Here is a 22092-nt window from a genome sequence, read left to right as displayed (position 1 = left end):
GAGAAAATTTAGTAAAAATTTTTTTTAAATTACCCGACGACCTCTGTACGCAGACAATAATCCCACTTTTTTCAACTAACATGCTTTTGAATTGATGAAAAACCTAAGATACTTTTTATTTGTTTTGCCTCATTATTTTAGGAAGTGCTTCCTAATTTAAAGAGATGAGAGAACCAAAATGAAACAAACATTTTAGATTATATAAGTATATTAAAATATATATTTAATTTTTATTTAATCTATTCATTATAATTGTATGTTATATCTTGTAAGATATAAAGAATTTAAAAAATAATCTTATTGCGTTAAATAAAAACTGTTCAGTAGTTTACACAGCAACTTTAACTGTAGGAGTCCCGATTGATAAAGTCTCTATGTAAACTAAACGATTTTTTTTTCTTTTCAGTTTGTATTTTTGAGCAAGAATTTTCAAATACTTTTATAATTACGATAAGACCAGTTAATCTCTTACAATTAAGACGAATCTAATTACACTTCCCAAAGATCTAGCTGTTTTGACTGCAGAGTACCGAAAAGAAATAAACAGAACATACATACATACGTACATACATACGCTCGTAAAACATAACACTCTTCCTGGCACAGTCGGGTATAATACAAAAGAGCGAAAATCGCACACACTACGTCTGACTTTTCCAATTAATTACCAATTAATCAAGTACCAATATGATACGCGTCTTTAGTTCTTCCATTCCTTCATGTAATGTATTTTTACTTTCATGTACTTAATTATTTTTATCTATTTTACAGTGTTGTGAAAATGCTATAAATAATTATTTCAGAAGTTCACCCTTTTCAAGAACAGTAATATAATATTTAAAAATGTTTCATGTCCAGTCGAATGACCAAAACTATATTGGTATAGTATTAGAATACAAAATCAAGAATTCCGGTAACCATTTAACTCGTAACTAGAACAGAGATCACAAGACCTCTATAATATAACCAGCATGTTTGTCTTATGTACAGAGGTTATAATAAGGGTTCACAATATCGTTCAAATATATGTATACAAAAATGATAATTATTTGTACACATATTTTTCAGAAAAACAACAACTACAAACGAACTAAATATTATGAAAAAAGGACAGAGACACATTAAAAATAATAACAATAATGTTCATCGTCACTAGCGAATTTCTCTCAGTTGGTATTTTTGTATTAGTGCGAGACCAAATGACAAAAAAGAGTATTTAATTTTTCTTATCCTGAATTCGCAATACAATCCCCAATGAACTCTCGCCAACCAGTTATGACATTAATACGTGACTGGGCTTATTCGCCGCGGAATAGCGTATTTAAGAACTGAAAGAGATCTAATTTCAGCAGAATTAGTTGAGCCGTTTTTTAATGGTAATAAAAAACTGGAAGAAACTGAATCTGAAAAGTGGATAAAACACATCATTTATCTACGGGGATGATGACCGTTTCAGCATAAGCTGCAGTACATGTTCGAAGGCAACATAATCTATGAAGGCCAATAAGACCTGTTTTTTAATGTTTTTCCCCCTCTAGGAATTTAGTCGTGTGGGCTACAAAGGTTGCACTCACACGACTTCAGTACCACACCGACTATGTATTACCAATTTATTTTTAAAAGGAATGAATCAGAAAATTCTTTTTAAAAAATTTGTACTTCTTTTACTCTAATGTTTGTTACCATTCAAATATGTAATTAATATTCAATGCAAAAACCATTGCATAACTGACCAATGAAGAGTTCAAATAATATATAAAAATTATTATCAATGACTACTGAGCTTTGTTTTTATATGTTTTTAACAATAACACGTATGCAATTTCATGTTTAGTTTTTATGTGAAATAATAATAATAATAATAACAATTTTTCGTATTGTATTGTGTTTCTGTTTAATTGAATAATTTTTAAAAAACACTACTATAATTTTAAAAATAGCCCTGCTGTTATACTGCGCGAAATGATGCCAATTGATTGATTGAAATAAAACTGCACATTTTATACATCCAATCCAAAATTGGTAAATATAAATTATTTCTAAACAATTGAAAACAAACAATTGACTGAGTTAACTGTTAAAATACCATGCATAGACAGTGTTGATTATAGTGTTGATTACTCTATCACATTACACATACATACATATCACACATACGTAACTGATATCCCCATATAATACTTATTATACAATTTACGCCTAATTTAGGCCCTCACGGGTAAACAGTGATGTTTACGAAAAAATGTTGCAAACAAAAGGAGTTTATTTTTTTATAAGGATGTTTTTTTACATTTAAACTTTTGTTTCTCTATCTCTAACGGTTTACAAGATGGTTCCTACGGACCCATAGGTCAGGACCCAATTGACCTATGTTACTCATGTAAGAACTTGACCTCACTTTTAACGTCCTTAGTAGGATGTAAAAATTTCAGCTTGATGTCATTTTTGTTTTTGAGTTATCATGTTGGCAGACAGACGGACAGACGGACAGACAACCGAAAATGGACTAATTAGTTGATTTTATACACACCTATACCAAAATTTTGTTCATAACATTGATATTTTTAAACGTTACAAACTTGGGACTGAACTTAGTATAACTTACATATATGCATGGTATAAAAATTATTGCCACACTCTGAAACGCATGTCGTTCTATTATTCGCTTATGTGTAATCCCAAGTTAGATTGGTCAGGTTTTAGGGGCTTAGACTAAGATACACCTAAGTAAATCAAGAGGAGCAAGAGTATTCTGACAGAGTAAGGATGTCAACTGCCTTTAAATTGAAAAAGGTTTCAAAGAGTGACCCAAACGAGTCAATCATGGCAAAAGGTGGGCAATAAGAAGGTGAGCCATCATCTATTCCTCCTCATCTTGGCAGTTAATGCAATAGCCGTGATGTGCTGAAAGGCTCTTTCGTTTCGCGTGTTAGCTATTTCCATGTGAAATATCCATTTCAATTTCATGCCGTATATTGATCGTGTAACCTATGTTTCATTGAATTATCCAAAAATATCAACATTGAGCTCCGATTTATTGCAAATACTTGAAAGGAATACCATCGTACACACTTTCTGCTATTGTTTATAACTAACAAAATCTACAACCAAATTTTTTTGTCCCTAAATAAAGACGTCTTTTATTACATTAAGAATTTTATAGAACAAGTCCATTCATTTATGGATACCAACTGTGAAAAGTATTCTGCATAAATTAAATAGGTATAAATTAAATATTTAAATGAGACAAACACATCAACAAATTAAGTAAAATTGATCGAATTAATTACTGTTTTTTTAATGTTTTTTTATTTATTTATTGCATTAATTTATTCTATTTACATTTTTGTTAATGGAATTATGAAATATTATTTATAATTTGGATATAATGGTTTATTTAAATTGATATTCAAGTTGGTTATGTTGTTTTTTTGATAGTAGTGAGTATTCCTAAAGCAGGCATGGGCGAGTTATTTTAAGTCGAAATCACCATTATACCGTTATAACATTATTGGGTGCCATAAACTTTATTGTGTGCTCTTTATCCAAGTCCGCATTGCTCATAGAGGAGGAAGCGAGACGGGTTGTCACTGGTTAGGTTGTCACTGTCTTACTCGTATTTAAGATACAAAAGTCTGAGGGACTTCTCTAAGCCACATTTGCCCATGCCTGTTCTAAAGCACAAACAGAGTCTCAACTGTTGGCCGATTGAACCTACCTTATTCATCAGAATTTTTAGGTATTAAACTTTAAAAACCGTGCAAAAAGGGCCTTTGATGTGAAGTTAACCACTCAAGTGAGTGATATCATTAAAATAATAGAAGGTAAAAATTGTAGTTTGGTGATGTCATCTTGGAATCGACATTCCTACCTCATGATTTACATAAAGTTGAACACAGTCTCATAGCCAATCAATGAAGTTAAGCAACATTAGCATAGTCAGTACTTGGATGGAAGACTGCTTGAGAACATTATCTGCCATTTCCTTTTTATTATTTATAATAGATTTTTATATCCGCTCTATATCTTATATATAAAAGTTTAGTTTCCTTATGTCATTCCAGAGTTTTAAGTTTGCACTTCCCCCGGCAGTCCCTTTAACTGCCTAGCATTTTTATTTTTAGTTTATTATAAAATAGAGACATTTTTTAACTAATTATTAGCCAGTTTGATCCATTGTATGTATTTGTAGTTAGCTTAGTGACTTTGATCACCAATTTTTACACTATCAAAACTTCATAAAACATAAGCATAAATCCAAGAAACTTGACTCAAGGCTTGAGAAAGGGTATGCATACTAAAACTTCGACAGTCAATGTTGAGCCATCCTTGAGTGAAAATTGATAAACCAACCCCTAATTTATCAACCTTGGTCCATAGTTGGCAAACCAAAAACTTTTCAGCCTTAACTGCATCGTTAGCATTGACAGGTCCGTTTTAAACAACGTAATACGTTATTGTTCTTTATGTTACTTACAAAATTAAAACGAATCTATAAAGACAGATACTGATAAAATCCATCAAACGCGAAAACGCTGTGGGATAATCAATCGAATGACAAACAAAACAATTGATAAAATACTATAAAAAAAAAGGATTAATTAATGTTTCTAATTCAAAAAATAATAACAATGGATATAAATAAACACAGATAAAATTTGAAAATATAGTTAGTAGTTTAAGGGTGTGCATTTATGATTTTTAATTATTAATAATTTTTAATAATTAATAACATTTGTTATGATTACTACTGTTTCCGAATAGAAACACTCTTCCATTTATCGTATGTTTATACGAAATAATGTGCCACTTTTTTTTAAATAATTCCGATCATGTCTTTGGAAATTGACTTTAAAATATGTGGTGCTAACGTAACTTTACATTAGCACCACCAGAACTCTTATCAGTATTCCGCTCCTTTTCCATTTGACCTTGATATTTTAAAAACCATGGCACATATCAAAAATATATATTGTTTTCTTATTTTTCATCATGAAGTTATAATAAAATTCATCATCAAAGTTGAAAAGAAGGTACATTTTCATCAACAAGTAATAACTTTCCTTGGCGCTCGTACTATCTTAAACGTATATTTACGAATATAAATTATTGTTCAAAGCTCAAATTTTGATCCTAAAACCATTAGCTAAATTCAAAGAAAAAAACATCTTTCAAAAAAATTTGCAAAACGGGGAGGGAAGATTGTGTGAAGTCCTTTGCAGTGTTTTTATTTACATATACTAATTATAAAGAAAAATCATCTCTAATGATTGTGATGCATGTTCGAATTAATTAATTATTTTTTTTGCATTTTGTGACCAAAAAATTCAATTGTACAGATGTCGTCATATCAACGGTTTTTTATGTATAGTTTTTCTATTATATCTATATATTTAGGTATGCAATCATAATGCATTGTAATTTTTAAAATAAATGCACTATTTTGATTTGGCATGTTTGAATTTAATTAGTTTAAATAATTAATACAGATTAAACACAAAAACATTGCATAAACGGTAATAGGTAATATTATATTACCTATAGTAGGTGTACAATCGTACAGTCTGGTAATTAATGGCCAATTATAAAATAAATATTATTATTTTTTTTATAAAATATATTTATGATGTGATTATTTATGTTTATTAATAACAATAAAATATTATTAAATTTTCAATATGTATGAATTATATGGTACGTGTTTATGATCAAATTTATGGTGAAAATAGTTTAATGATTATTTGCAAACGAATTTTTGATTATGTCATTTCAGTGTATTTATTTAACACGTTTGAAGTGTGAACTAAATAAAGGGTTTTCAGTTAAAAATGATTGAACTTTAAGTTGATAGAGCATTTTATGGTTATTTGTGCTAACGCTCCCCGCTCTCTGTGCTGACTTTTTAGGGAGGGCCCTCGATTAAACCTAACGTTTCGACGACGTTCGCATGTTGTTCGATTATTTGGTGAACTGATTGATTTAAAATTTCTTACCAAACGATAAACAGTTCCTATTGGCTACCTATTTGTAATTAACTCAAACTGAGCATTCGTTAAAAAAAATTTTATTATTTTTTTCTTTCACAATTCATGTAATCTTGAATGTAGTAGACTCCCTCATTTTAAATAATATCACAATGCTTAGCGCATGTGTGGGTTATATTTGGCTGGTATCATATATCTCAAAAATTGTCTCAAATTAATGTATAACAAGTGAAAAAAAAAACAATTGACTGAACTAATTATTGAAATACAATGTATAAACAGTGTTGATGACGCACTTGTTTGTTTTTTGACGACAAGCAAGTAAAGCATAATGCATACTATAAAATTTGCATCTAATTTGTGCCCTCGTGGGTAAACAGTGATGCTTACAAAATAGTGGTTCAAACAAAAGTTGTTTATTTTTTATAAGGAATATTTTTTATATTTAAAGTTTTGTTCTATCTCTAATGGTTTACAAGTTGGACCGGAAGTGGACTAATTAGGTGATTAAATGAACGCCTATATCAAAGTTTTGTTTTTAATTGATATATCAGGTATATAATCCGATAGTACCTACATAGGATAATTTTATCCCCAAAAAGTGTAAAAAAAGGGGTCTTTTAACTATTGGACGAATAGTTCTGCAGATATTGTATATAATCCTGTATGAAAAGTTTTCATTTTGGAGGGATTTTGTAAATATTTTGAAAAATATTATTAACTATAATCAAATCAACTGGTTTTGTATATTTTTCGACTTACAATAACTCAAAATAATTTAACGAAACATAACTTGATTTTATGATGAGATGACTCACACTCTAATCATACAATAAGATTAATAGAAAATCTGCTGTATTTTTTATTTCATATGTTGGAAATATGGTAATCGGGATATCCGACATTATCATTATCATTAATATTAAAATATTAATTTATTACATGGTATCAATACCAAAAAAAAAAACTGTTCAATTAATCGAACAAGAGAAAATAATAATATCGTTGTTTAAAATTAACAACTACCCACCTATAGGCACAAAAAAGCACCAATCAACTCACCATTTTTCATTACAATAATTACACCAAAACCATAAAGGAATTAATCATATTTTAATTTTATTAATTTGGTTAAATAATTTTTAATCAGGGAATTTTTAAACATAATATGTTTTTAATTATTTTTTGAAATGACACAGATTCATACAAAAAATTGAAATTATAATAAAATGTATATTGGTGACTATAAAGTTGAATAAAAACAAAATGTTGTTAAGAAAATTGTGTAACCGATTAGATTCTGATCAAGCTGAATTAATAAAAAAAAATTATAAATATACGTGTTTAATATTATTTATTATTTGTATATTTTATGTATTGAAGAGAAATGAATATTTATTGAACAGAAATATTATATATACCATATATATATATGAAAAATACATAGTATATTAAGTTTAGTCCGAAGTTTATAACACTTATTTTGGTATAAGCGTTCAAGGAATCACCTAATTATTCTATTTCCGGTTGTCTGTCTGTCTGTCGTCTGCCTGTCGCCTGTCTGTCCGTCTGTCATCACGATTACTCAAAAACGAAAAGAGATATCAAGATGAAATTTTTAAAGCGTGCTGAGGATTTAAAAAGTTAGGTCAAGTTCGTAAATGGGCATCATAGGTCAATTTGGTTTGAAAAATTTTTTCGTAAACACCACTGTTTACCGGTGAGAGCGCAAATTATGCGCAAATTGTAAAGTATGTATGTTATGGCTATATCAGTTATGTATGTGTGACATGTATATACGTGTAATGTGACAGAGTAGTCAACATTGTCTATACTTGGTATTTCAACAATTAACTCAGTCAATTGTTTGTTTTCACTTGTTTTATAATATATTTGAATACGAATATATGGAGCAAAAAAAAACCTTTTCAAAATAAATGTTTCATTTGATGCAATCACACACTCATTACACATGTTAAACAGAACAATTTTTTTAGCCAAATGTTGATTTGTTGACCAAAATTTATTTAAACGCACTTGGTAATTACTATTCAAAGCACAGGAAAAACCGTTTGAGGTACCATTACTTTATACAAAGCATTTTTTACAGCATAATGTACCATGCCTCAACATTAAAAAAATAAATTTTTGAAAGCAGGTGGAATGTTTCTTACTTTTCCATTCAATAAAAATTCAGTTTAAGTGAATTTAAAGTGAAATTTTACCATTTATTGTGTTAAAGATTAATTAAACGTATGGAATTTGTAAAATAACATACAAAAAATGATAAGTATCTTACCATAAAAGTCACCGCAGATTTTTAATTTGATTGACCGGAGGACATTGAAAGATTTAGTCATAGATGGTGTAGTTTATAAGGCGGTACCGCAATTCAAATATCTTGGAGAACAGGTGCATAACGAGGCAAAATGAGTGCCGCCATAAGAGAAAGGTTGCAGATTGGAAAAAGGCCTTACTTTGTAAATCTCTTGACGAACAAACTAATTTTACGTAAGCATTTACGATACCCTGATTCGACCCATCATAACATATGACAGTGAAAGTTGGACCATGACACGAGAAGATAAGAAGGTTTGAACGAAAGATCATAGGAAGGATATATGCTGCAATTCCGAGTGAACGAGGAAGCATGGCGCATCCGAACCAACAGAGAAATCCAAGAGATCCTGAAGGGAGAAGATGTTGTGAAGTTTATCAAATCACAGAGGCTTAGATGGTTTGGATATGTGCAAAGAATGAAGGAAGGAAGGATACCCAAGAAAATATTGCATGTCAATGTGTACGCTGCACGAAGAGCCTCGACTCAGATGGTTGGATCAAGTTATCGACCATCCCAAGGTGATACGAGTCACTGGATGGGGATCCGCTGTCAAGGACCGAGCAATCTGGAGGAAAGTGATCGAAGAGGCCAAAGCTCAAACCGGACTGTAGCGCCTGTATTTATCTCCTTGATAATATTCTAGGATATGGCACGTAAAAGAGGCAGATATAGGACATATACAGGGCGTTCTGTTATTGACTGCAGATCGTCAGCCTACAGAATAAGCTCATAAAGACGAAGGAAAAAGTCATTTACCAATTTTGGATTTGAGCCCCAATTTGGGCGCTACAGGTATGACAAAAATTGATAAATTTGTAAATTCACTGGCTATCCTTCGATAAAAAGTAGCCAATGATAAAAAGTAGATATTAATAAATGTCATTTGATAATATTCAACTAAAGAAGGGGTATGAACTGATTTCAATTGGCTTATATTATTTTGAAAAAAACATTTAAAAAATACTATTTTATTATTCCATTGGTTTGATCAATTCCCACTTTTTTTTATTATTATATTTTTTCTTGAAAACATCCGATTCTTAGTAAATAAACAAATAACGTCACAAAGAAGGCGTTTCTTGTTTATTTACGCTAAATTAAAAAAACTCTTTTTGTGACGTAATTTGTTTTTTTACTAAGAATCGAATGTTTTCAAGAAAAAATATAATAATAAAAAAAAGTGGGAATTGATCAAACCAATGGAATAATAAAATAGTATTTTTTAAATGTTTTTTTCAAAATAATATAAGCCAATTGAAATCAGTTCATACCCCTTCTTTAGTTGAATATTATCAAATGACATTTATTAATATCTACTTTTTATCATTGGCTACTTTTTATCGAATGATAGCCAGTGAATTTACAAATTTATCAATTTTTGTCATACCTGTAGCGCCCAAATTAGGGCTCAAATCCAAAATTGGTAAATGACTTTTTCCTTCGTCTTTATGAGCTTATTCTGTAGGCTGACGATCTGCAGTCAATAACAGAACTCCCTGTATATGGCAGAGGTGTCGAGATAGAGAGGAAGGATGAAATAAAATGAGTAAAAATTGAAAAAAATGTTTGCCCATTATACCAAATAAGCTTCCTAATATTCGCACAAACGTTACATACTACTGGCACTTTACATTTTTGCGGTAGATATGAAAATTATTTGGCAAGGACCAAGGAGCAGATATTTTTTTCAATTCTTACTCATTTTATTTCCCTCTTCCCCTCTACCATATATAAGTCCTAGGAGAGAAAATGCTTCATATCGACTATGGTTTGTTATTTCATAAAATTTCAATATTTTTTGAGGAATTTATCAAATTAGTAATGTTAATTAAGGAAGTTCTGTCTTGTAAATTGTACATTGTATCCCCATATTATAAGAGATAGTTTTGTCACACGCCATACATAATTTTTAGCGAGTAACCAGAAGTGATAAATAATGTTGATGTAAAATAATGATAATTGATAAAATACGATAATAAATAAAACATAATGAAAATATACAATATTAATTACAAATATGTAGTATACCTTTTTAAACAAACAACTCACATAGTTTGATGCTCTACCCACTACTGCATAGATATATAAATGTATTGTGTATAAATAAAATAGGTGATCATTTGAACCGATACCATGATAAAAATCCATATGTTGTTTTTTTTTATAAAAATTTTTTGTGAAATGTTTTTTGTTCATATTTTAAGTATTTAAGGGTTCCGCACTTCAAAATGATGATTTTCCGAATAAAAAGCCATAAAAAATTATATTCTGGCAAAATTTAACACATTTACTTGCCATAAAATTAAATCATTTTTATTCTGTCAAAAACGCAGTCATTCATTTTGGTGACGTAATATTGATAAAATCAACTGGTCATTACTTCAAAACATTAGTACAGCAATTCTCCCCATAGCGGAACACACACTTCAAAAATAAAACAAACGATGCCACAGACAGCCACAATGGTACAGAGTTACAGACAAGTTAAACTTAGAACATCTCTCTTTTAGCCGAACGGAGGTTAAAAATATAATGAAACTGCAAACTAAATTGCTTTATTTTAACTTGAAGTGCAAGGTATCATCTTGAATGTTTTTTCTTAAGAAAAAACATAGTGGGCACACATAATTATTTTACTTAAATTACAATTAAAAGGTAAAAGGCGTGAGTATATCAAGAGAAGGTGTAAGCAATGGAAAAGATGAATTTAATTTCAAAATCCTTTTCACTATTTATTTTTTAAATCATAATATAATATTCAATTTATAAATGTCCTGCAATTTCAAACTCTCAATTCTTATCTCGTCGCGAAGTACCAAATTTTTTTCGCGAAATACAATATTTTTACCGAACAAATAGATAGACAGACGAACAAGAAAATAAGCTTGTTATGTCAATTTGTAAAAATTTATGCTAAGGCATAACTTTGTAAATATGGTATTATAGAAAATTAAAAATCAGTGATCGTATTATTGTTTTTCCAACAGGTTTCAACTGAGGAAATAATAATTAAATAATTTTTTGTTTTATTTTGCAATACAATATGTATATGCATAAAACTCGAATTGCTTATTTGATTGAAAAATATTACTAACGTTATATAACATCATTTCCATAAACAATATCTTTATTAGAATTTATTAGTCTAGAAAAACTTCGCTTATAATAGCCTAATAGTTAGTTTTAGCAAAATTTATATTTTACAGGTTGTTACATTTTGCAACAGTAGTACATGACCCCTGTAACAAAATTGCATTCGAATTTTTTTTGTAATATCTCAAAAAATTGTATGAATCTATTTTCGTTGAATTTATAATTATTTATTTGCAGTGGGCTACGTTTCTTATCGCGCGTTTGACGGATGGAAGCTAGACAAAAAAAATTTCGATATCGACTGATATCTTCTTATAGTTTATTATCTTGAAATATTAATGCTGCTTTGTATGGCCTTGTGATTACAGGGCCAACTCTACAGGCCGAAAGTCGTCAGGTCAATAGGTAATAGGTAAGTACATAACTTGTCGCGAAAAGAACATAGTTCGTGGTACGTGTTCCACGACCCTCCCTTTTTTTTAAAATTTATCAGAAAAGAGAGTGTATATTTATCAAATTATTGAAGTCCTAAAAATCAATATTCAACGTATTGAAGTCGTAGAAATTGGTGTAATTTCGACATTCATAATCAAGCGTTCAAAAAAGATTTGTATGATACTGAGAATACTTATAAGACTCACTTACTAATACTGAGAAAATGAATGTTTACTTAAAGCCGAATTATAATTTCACCTTCAACTTGATTTTTTAAGTTGATGGCAGCTTTGTGTTTTTAAATTAGTTACAGAATGTCTGGAAAAATCTCTTTAAAAAACCTCATCGAATAAAAAACATTTGTTTTCTTAGTGTCGAAAAATTTCTAAATTTGTTTTCAAAACTAATCAGTTTCAAACAAACGAAAAACATCTGAAACTTTTGTTTTTATTCAAAAAAAGTTCTCATTGTTTCAAGTAAAAGTTTATTATTAATTGCACTTTTTCTAGACTATAAAGTTATATAATGAGCAAATTATATCGAAAGAAAGAAAAAATTAATTAAATAATATTTCAATAAAGCAATAAAAACAGTTCATATCATTATTAATATTTCTAGTTTAAACCTGTTGAAAAATCAATGGTAGCTAATGGGGTGTCAAATAATAAGGGGACATGCAAAGATTGAATAACACTAGGGATTTAAATAAAACTTTATATATACATTTTTTGATTTACAAAGTTTCCAAAAATTACAAAAAATTCCTAGGTCATCGGAAAAATGATGAATCATAATGGTTATCCTTTTCAATTGGATATTTCTATATAAAAAAATCTAGAGAGTGTGATAAAAAACTATCTAAGATTTTATGCAGTGTATCAAAGTTCTTCATCACGCCAACTGTAGATAAAAATTAGCGATACAATATTTACAAAAGTCATAATAATGAAATTTGCCAAAAAACAAGTTTCGACCGTTTCTAAGGGCATTTAAATATCCAAGACAAAATGCTTATAAATTCACATTTATAAAGAAAATAAATTTCAGTTTTATAAATTTCTATCCTGCAGTTTATGACCTTTTACATTGGACATTCAAAATAACGGTATAAATATTTTTTAAGTCAATATTTTTATCGCATACTTTTTAATATCGAATAATTATTAAATAATGTTTAATAACGGAAAAATAAAGAAACATTTCTCAGAATTATAAATTCTTTTTATATTGCTACTTTAACTGTGCTTAAGGATGTTTTTTTAAAGGATATTAACTATAAACCTTAAATCGAAATTAAAAACATGAGAATATTATCAACCGTCTCCATACTGGATACATTGTAGAAGTGATTTATGTCATTTGTGTTAAAGTATAATTTTGGATATCGCATCCGGCTAGAATGAGGCGTAAAGTGATACGATGCCAATAACATACATGGCCACATATTGTTTCTAGTAGGATTCTATTTGACAGTTGACCGTAAGTTGATGCTCAATTTGCTTAGATATTCTCCCGAAAATAGCCCTAAGCAAGAAGGCTTAAAAAACGAGAAAAATTGCTCCATTTGTGACATCTCACACCTTTTGATTATTTTCTGTGCATTGAAAAAAAATTAATAATAACCTATATGAGGTTGTCTCAACCTCCTCGCGAGATTATATATGGCAAATGGTGCCACGAATGTGATACAACTACCGTATGGGGTTGGGTGGTGAACTTATCACAAACGCATGAGTTGTTTGTATGAAAGTCACATACTGCTAAACAAATTTCAAATATTGTTGTTTTGAAATGCAACATAGTTTTAAACAATCTTTTTTTGATTGGCTCTACTACTTATAAATATTATAACAAAATACTAATGTGATTGTTACAACTACATAAGCAGGTAAAAAAAATAAAAAGGATATATGCTAATAAGTTTATAAAAAAAAAATTAGATTTCTTGGAGTCGAATTTTAGTGTCCTAAGTCTACAGTTTAACCAACTGCGCTACCGATGCTTGTTATATACATACCAAAAAATGTGGTATATATTATAAAAATGATCAATAAGTTTATTTCAAACTTTCTGTATGTTTGTAACAACAATCTTCATGTAGTTTGCTCAGTTACAAATGAACTAGACATGATAGATATGCAATATTAATAACCAAATCCTCTATTTATAGCAAACGCAAAGAAATTTTCTTTTAATTCATCGATTCGCTTTATTTACACGATTATATATTCCAACTATATAAGTACAATTTTATTTTCCATCGATAAAATGCATGATTTTAAACTAAAATCAATCTCTTCCATAGAAGTAATGATTTTGTTTGTTTAATTTCAGTGATTTTGTATCAATGAATTCATATTTTGAATTCAATCGCATTCTATTGTAAATTCAAACATTTACCTGTACTTGTTCCAATCGTTAGGCAATTACTTTATTTCAATATGAAACGGATAACTTCGGAATCAGGTTGTCATTATTTTATTTTTTTTCAGTGTGCTTATGTGATGTTGCTAGAATGCGCCGATAAACTACATACGAAGGCTAATAATTCAATATTTAAGAAGAGTCTGTACATAGCCAAGAAATTTATCAAGATAGTAAAGCAAAAATAAAATAAAAAACTTACTGGTAATGTTGCTTCTGTAATACCAGATATTTTGTCACTCAAATCAAACACAACTCGATTAACATTTCTGTTATGTGGATTTATAAGACGTAATGCTGTTATGTTACTCATATCATATTTTATTTGTCCATAATCCACTGTATGGGCATCCTAGAAGTTAGTTAAATGTTAGATACCAATTACAAAAATTATTTATAAAAACTAAATTAAGGATGTACGAGCGCCAGGGCACTTTTGCATAAAAGGCTTGGTTTTTTTTAAATATGAAGTTGGACTAAGTCTAAATCAGGAATAATTGACGTGAGATATTACTATTTATATTATACAAGCGACTTGGTCCGGCTATTCCGAATTCATTCCAGAACATGTATATTATTTGCGCATACAAAATATTAATAAGAATGTGTTATGATGATCAAAACCGTTTCTAAATCCGTTGCTTGGTTTGGAAAGAGTTAGCGGATAAACAGACAGACATACGCCCTTTTTAAAAAGTTTATTCCGAATCGGATATAATACAAAATCATCCATATAAAGTATATTTCAATGAAAGAGAGCTTGCTTCCAGTCATTTTCAGTTCTTTTTTAAAATTTAATAAAATATATTGGCTAGAATTAATATTACTAACGTAAGTAGAAAATATGCCTTAATTAGAAGTTTGCACTTACCAAATTAGTTAAAAGGTATTGCATGTATTCCCCCAACATACCAACTTCCAAGGCCTGAGTTAAAACTTCACGAGTGACTTCTGGTGAAGCATCAAGAATTATATGTGTTTCGCCCGAAGCCTTAATTTCCTTTAACAATGCTCTGAAATTAATAAGTAAGCAAATTGAATGGGTTTGTTAAAAAATGTATAAAAGTTTCTTTTGGATTACTCAACAGATAAAAAGCAGTACATGGCCGGAAGGAAGCCATAATTGTGTTGGTTTATTAAACTTTCCTAGTTTATAAAAATAATGTAAGCACTCACATTGAAAACTTCGTATACATTTCAACAATTAACTCAGTCAAGTTTTTTTTTTCACTTGTTTTTTAGGAAGGAATAATTTATTTACTGCAATTATCTCGAAAACGAAGGATTTTGGTATATAAAAGTTTGTTTTGAAATTTCTTAGAAGTTTTTTGGTATATTTATGAAATATCAGGTAATCATTTAAAAGAAGAACTAATTATCCTTACCTATAATCAGGCCCTTCATTCAATTGTCGTACAGTAATTGTTGTATCATATGTTTTATGTGCTGTCAATATACCTTGTAGTCGTTTTAATGCATCATCTGTTTCATACATAATTGTAAAACTTTTCCATTCCATTGCCTTCAATATATCAGCGTAGCCTTCGGATAATACATCAGCATCCGGATACATGCTAATTGTCATTGTTGATAATTTATCGTCAGGTGGTGTTGCATCCCAATGTGTTTGTATATGCGGTATTTTTAAATTGTGACAAATTGAACTAACAATAGAGCTACATTCACGATTCTGTGGCCCAAATATTATTGCAACTCTTTCCTCGGTCATATTACATGCTGTAAAAATTTATAATTTATTGAAGCAATAAAAATGTTTATAATTATAGTTTTTTAATATATACGCACAACACAAATACGGTCTAAGCCTAGAGTAGTTCTCATTGAAGTGTACAGTTTCACATATCTGTTCTGTAGTGAATTGTGTTAACATAAAAACAACACAGAATTTTGAAACAAATGTACGTTTGGTTTGAATAGGGTTTTATATAAAAAGGTTTAATCGAGGGAAAAAAATTCTTGGTTCAATGAAAGGTGGGTAATGAAATCTATCTAAGATTTCTAGTTCGATTAAAATCTCACTTTGAGTTTTTAACTGGTAAGAATTAAGAAGAACGTTTTTGCAAAACCGAATAGTTAGAACAGAAATAAAATGGAATAAAAATACTTTTATGAGTGCTTTAATAGATACTGAATTGAAATAATTTAGGAAAAATTAATGAAATATTCTGTAAGTCGAAATTTAATATTAGAAGCCTAGTTCCATTTCGGACGTCAAATCGTTTTCTTCGTTCTATAATGCATAATTTGATCTTTTTCTATCAACATTTTATTATTCTTAAAACGAGATAGAATCTTAAGTTAGAAGGGGGGAGAGAGTTCGAGAAATTTTATTTACTCTTATATGGAAGTAGGTGGTTCAAAATCGCCAAAATCATCCTTACGTAATTACTAAATGTCCACTCTACACCTCGGACAGTAAGTAAGATGCAGGAAACTAAGTATATGGTAACCTACATAGAAAACAATCGGGCTATACTAATTCGGTCGAATTATTCTAATATTTGGTTTTTTAGTAGTAGGAAAACTGAAATTGAAATATCAATAGCCACTAAATGTGACGGTAGTGGCCCCAACGCCAACGACAACGAATTCGTGTATCATTTTTCATAAAATAAAGATTTTTCCATGTGAGCACAAAAACGAACGATTTCTCTCGTTATTTTTATTTTTATTTTTAAATAAAAATAATTTATTTCAAATATATTTTATTTTGTTTTTAAATAAACATAATTTATTTAAAATATAATTTATTTTCTTTTTAAATAAACATAATTTAATTACTTTTCCCTTATTCCAACGATGGTCAATGACCCAACTTAAAACGCTTTTGTTTTATCTTCTAACAAATATAAAAATATTACTTGGATCACCATGAATCTACCAGCCTCGAATATTGCTACTTATTGTTATAATATTGACCTGTCTAGTTTTCTACGAGCTTTATGATAATAAAATTAATTAAAATCATGTATAATTACCCATTTTTCCCGCCTTGAAACTATCCAATCTGGATACTTCATATATTTTTGATGTAAAATAGAATAATCCATCATATAAATTAGATCGTTTTTGTAATTGTTGTAAAAATGTAATTTTACTATTTGTATTGTCATGATGAAATATTCCACCTAAAACAACAAATGAATAAATTATTTTAGTATGAGTTGATATGCCATATGTTATGGATACTGTACCATCCAAAAAAATTCAAAGCCATAGAATCAGAAATTATAGCAATGTACTTGTTTTTTCGAAAGAAATTTCGGAATGGTTAATATATATTAGTGTTCTTTGCATGCAAAACAGACAAATTTGGCCAATTAATACCAAAATAAATAAATACAATTTACTAAAAATATTGGCAATATTTTCACTAAAGTGCTGGAACTTTTGTGTGGAACTAATAATGTTATGTAAAAGGAGAGTGGGAGAGTACAATTAGTAAGACTAAACTTTGGAAAATTCTACAAACCTAACAAAGATAATGAACTAGTAATTAATCATAAAATATGATAGAATATGATATAGGTAGATTTGAAAACATTTTTTCGAGATATTATTTCGTATTGACACTTAAACGAATACGTGGAAATTTTATTTGCAAATACATTTTTATTTATAGCTTTTTGTTAACGAAATTTAGGCATAATTTATCAGGGCTTAAATTCATGCAAGGTATTATGTCGGAGAGAATAACTCATATTATAAAGCAATAACTACAAATAATGCCTAAATCAAGGATAAAGTAGTTGGATATTCTATTATTATTTCTACGTTCTGCTTGATAATAGCGGAAAACTCATCTAAACGCTGCATTAAAAACCCAAGGTCATGCTGGTTAACGAAAAGTTCTAGAACGAGAGAGGAGCTTTTAAAAAAAAGCTTCCAATATAATAGGGAATATATTCATGTATTTTTTTTTTATTAATATTTTTAATTCATTGTTTACACCGTTATAACAAAGTAAAAAATATAAATACTGTTTGAAAATGCTGTAATTAAGTGTAAAAAAATATTTTAAATAGAGAATTATTTTGAGATGTTTAAATTCAGTCCTTTTGGCTCTCTCTGTTGATGACGTATTATTATGTGACCTGCCAGTTGGCGACAGTTCAATGTACTGTTTACTACAGGAGTAATATCCACGTATGTAGTAAATATAGTATATATACATGGTAATACCATACAAAATATAAGTAATTAATACCATACAGTAGGTCAATGAGTCTGACAAGCTACATACCATGACGCCACGTCCGTTTTAAAATTTTCGTTTTTTAAATTTTAATTTCTCTCACTGAATTTGTACTTTTATTCATTAATTTTAAGTAATTACAAAGCTATTAATTACTAAAATAATGGTTTACTTATTAATTACTCAAATGTCTAGCCAATAAAGTTACGGAAAAAAATATTTCAATCAAATTTAAATTTCATGAGTATCCCCTATTGATCACCAATATCTTTTCATTTCAATTTTTTATCCAATGGTTCATGTTTAACATTTGAAGAAATATTAGCGACGTATTCGGCAGCCAGATTTAAGAAACCCGGGTGGTAATTAAGTTTAATAGAGCGTTTTATTTCAAGTTCAACTTTTCTCAATGCGATCGTACTTTATATATTACAATTTTTGCTGCATACAATCAATCATGACACATATTTTAAACCTATTTATATTATATTCTAGAAAATAGCCACGAGTGCAGTGAACTTCATGTATTATGACATTGAATACATGAGTTTGCAATTAGGTCACTGAAACTGGACTTCATGTGAATCAGACGATACATTTATTTATGAAATAAAAACGAATAATTGTTATTATTTACTTATAAAAAAGTTGAATAAAAAATTACACTAAAGTAAAGTAATTGAAATTATTTTAATGATTGCATTTACTTCCCCAACACTGGAAAGTTAATTTCTATTCTGGAAAGCTAGTAAAATCGTAATCTTGCTTCTAAATGCATAATACAAAACATAATGGCGATCTTGTGAAGAAATTTTTTGCAAAAGTTCACATTATATTTAACATTATTGGACCATTTCCTTGTCATATTTCTTTCTTGAGTGCTTCAAATCTCGGTAATTAGTTATCTTGATACGCTTTAATATTCAGGTAAACTGAAACGAGTCGAAGGTTCTTTATTCAATCCGAAAAATTTTTAATTTAATTATCTCACTAATAAATACAATTTATAATTAACTTAAAAATACACTAATTTTTTATCAAACTTAACGTGGTGTTAAAAAAATAATTTGGAAAATAATGATGCGAAGCCTTTTCAAATTGATTAACAATGGGTAACTCTGTCCCACTGTTTTTAATTAAACGCAAATATTAAATAAAAACAAGTGAAAAACAAATAACTGAATTAATTTTTGAAATTCCATGTCCAGAAAGTGTTGTATCATTGTTTGCATTTTTTTTTTTATAAATTAGAATAATTTAAAAAACCACCACAATTATGGAGGTCTTTTGGCCACCATTTGTTTGTTTTTTGTTTTTCATGAATATTTCAAAAAACCATTAATTGAAGCTATCTCAAAAATTTCTACTACATTTCTCTATATTTTATAGTTTTAGAGAAAAAGAACACCAAAGTTTTGTCCTAATTTTAACCCTCACAGATCAACAGTTACGTTTACGGAAAAGTTTCAAACAAAAGTGGTTTATTTTTTATAAGGAACATTTTTTACACTTAAATTTTAGGACTCAAGATCCAATGCTGCTCATTGTTGACCTATGTTGCTCATTGACGAACTCGAACTATATTTTTAAGTCCTCAGCACGCTATAAAAATTTCAGCTTCATATCTCTTTTCGATTTTGAGTTATCGTGTTTACAGACGGGCAGACAGACAACCAGAAATGGACTCTTTAGATGATTTTAAGAACACCTACCTCAAACTTTTGTTCGTAGCATCAATATTTTTAAACGTTACAAACTTGGGACTAAATTTACTATACCTTGATATATATTACATATATAGATGGTAGAAAAATTTTTCTTTCCTGTCAGTCAGCGTAATAATGAGAACGAATGAACAAAATTCAACACATAATCAAAATAAATTACTATCACTACTTGACTTGGTTTTGTTTGAAAAATAAATCGGCTTTAACTAGAAATTTCGGAAAAATAATTACTGGAATATGTGAATAGTAATAGTTTTAATGGCAAATATTTTGTTAATAAATATGGTAAATATTCCAAATGAAAATTTCAGGAAATTTAAACAAAACCACTTTTTGACATAATAAATAAATAAAATAATTAAAACATTTCTATGCCGAGCGATTCTTAGAAAAATGTTACAAACAAAATTTTGATTGCACAAAAAGCAGTTATCTGTAAAATTATTTTTAGAATAAATAAATAATTTTATTGCGAAATGAATTCTTAGAATTTTAACCCACAAATGTTTTTATTAAAATGTATTTAATACTGGCTATAAAAAGCTTATACAAATTATACAAATTAATAAACTAATAGACAATGAAAATGACTGCATTCATATGTCCCGAATCTACCGCAAAGGTTTATAGCCAACGTTTTTTTTTTTTTTTTTTTTTATTATTTGTAACAAGTCAAATAGTTGAGTATACGAAGTTTTTTGGAAGTTTAAAGACACTTTTTTTAGTAGGTACAAACCATTTTTGTACATGTTTTCAAGCAATTTAACTTCAGACTACAGAGAATTTTTTTCATCTACAATAAAGGTTATTTCCATTTTTGGTCTAAAGTGCACGGTTATGGACATATAGTCTAAAAAGGTTTTCCTTAAAATGGAGGCACCTCTTCGCCTATTTTTGTAAGGATTTTGTGCATTTACATTCATAACGTCATACTGAACCTGTTAAATAATAAATAAATAAATAATTCCTGTAATTAAATGCATTATGGACAAGAATAACTAGCTTCTATATAGCCTCTAGTATCTTCTTATTAAGATAATAAAAAAATGGATAATTATCGTTGATTTTAACAAAGTTAGTGGTCATATTTTAAATTTTTCAACATCCGTTCTAAAAACGGCTCTCTCAGTAACTTCAGGCTACGTAAAGAGTTTGTTTACTAAAATATTTAACTTGTCGCAAGTAGTTCTAAAAAACATGAAAAAACAACCACAAAACTTATATAACTGGCAAATAAACTGTAATTTGGTTATGATTAACAAAAATTTTCCTTAACGAAAGGTTTTTGGAAATATTCTTTACTCGATCACACCTTAAATAACAATCTCAATATTTATTAGGTTACATTTACAAAAACAACAAAATACAATCTTTTTTTTAGTTAAGTTAGTATCTCACACGGATTTTACATCAAAATTACGTACCAATTGGTATTTCTTTCCGATCCCCTAAACAATAACATGTACAACAAATAAAAACAATAACCAATATTTTGAAAATTGTCGACGACACCATATTTTTTTATATTATTTTTTCATAAGTAAGTTTAAAAATAAAATTTTATTTTTCGTTTCATTTGATCATAATATTATTACGATATGAGTTTTGTGTTTAAGAATGTTCCTTTAAAATTGGTACATACTAATAATATTATTTTGATTATAAAGAATACGTCGATGTCGTGTAAATATTATGGTTATCCACGTCGATAATATTACTCACTTCTTTCAACAACGAATACTACTTAAAAAGTTTTTATAATATTGGCTTTTTTTTCTTCTTTTTATAAATTCGTCTTTTCGTTATATTCGCTTTCAACGAACGTTTTAGTAATATCACATCGTTTCTTCTCTGTTATTGGTTAGAATAGGA

The 22092-nt window shown here is 28.7% G+C and overlaps 1 protein-coding gene across 1 annotated transcript in view; it reads right to left on the bottom strand.

Annotated features, from left to right (window-relative positions):
- The window catches only part of LOC123299894 (glutamate receptor ionotropic, kainate 2-like), a 62780-nt gene extending 41015 nt beyond the window's left edge, over nt 1-21765 (bottom strand). Inside the window, exons 1-5 of the mRNA XM_044882299.1 lie at nt 21645-21765; nt 17277-17426; nt 15663-16014; nt 15149-15290; nt 14480-14629 (exon numbers count right to left, since the gene is read on the bottom strand). Coding sequence (XP_044738234.1) covers nt 14480-14629; nt 15149-15290; nt 15663-16014; nt 17277-17426; nt 21645-21735 — 885 coding nt within the window. The 5' untranslated portion in view covers nt 21736-21765. The remainder of the gene's footprint in view (nt 1-14479; nt 14630-15148; nt 15291-15662; nt 16015-17276; nt 17427-21644) is intronic.
- Nucleotides 21766-22092: the final 327 nt, after the last annotated feature.

This window comes from Chrysoperla carnea, chromosome 5 (genome assembly GCF_905475395.1).
Source record: "Chrysoperla carnea chromosome 5, inChrCarn1.1, whole genome shotgun sequence".
In the NCBI taxonomy this organism is placed as follows: Eukaryota; Metazoa; Arthropoda; class Insecta; order Neuroptera; family Chrysopidae; genus Chrysoperla; species Chrysoperla carnea.
Note: the sequence above shows the minus strand (reverse complement) of the source record. Positions and strands in the feature narration are given on the sequence as shown.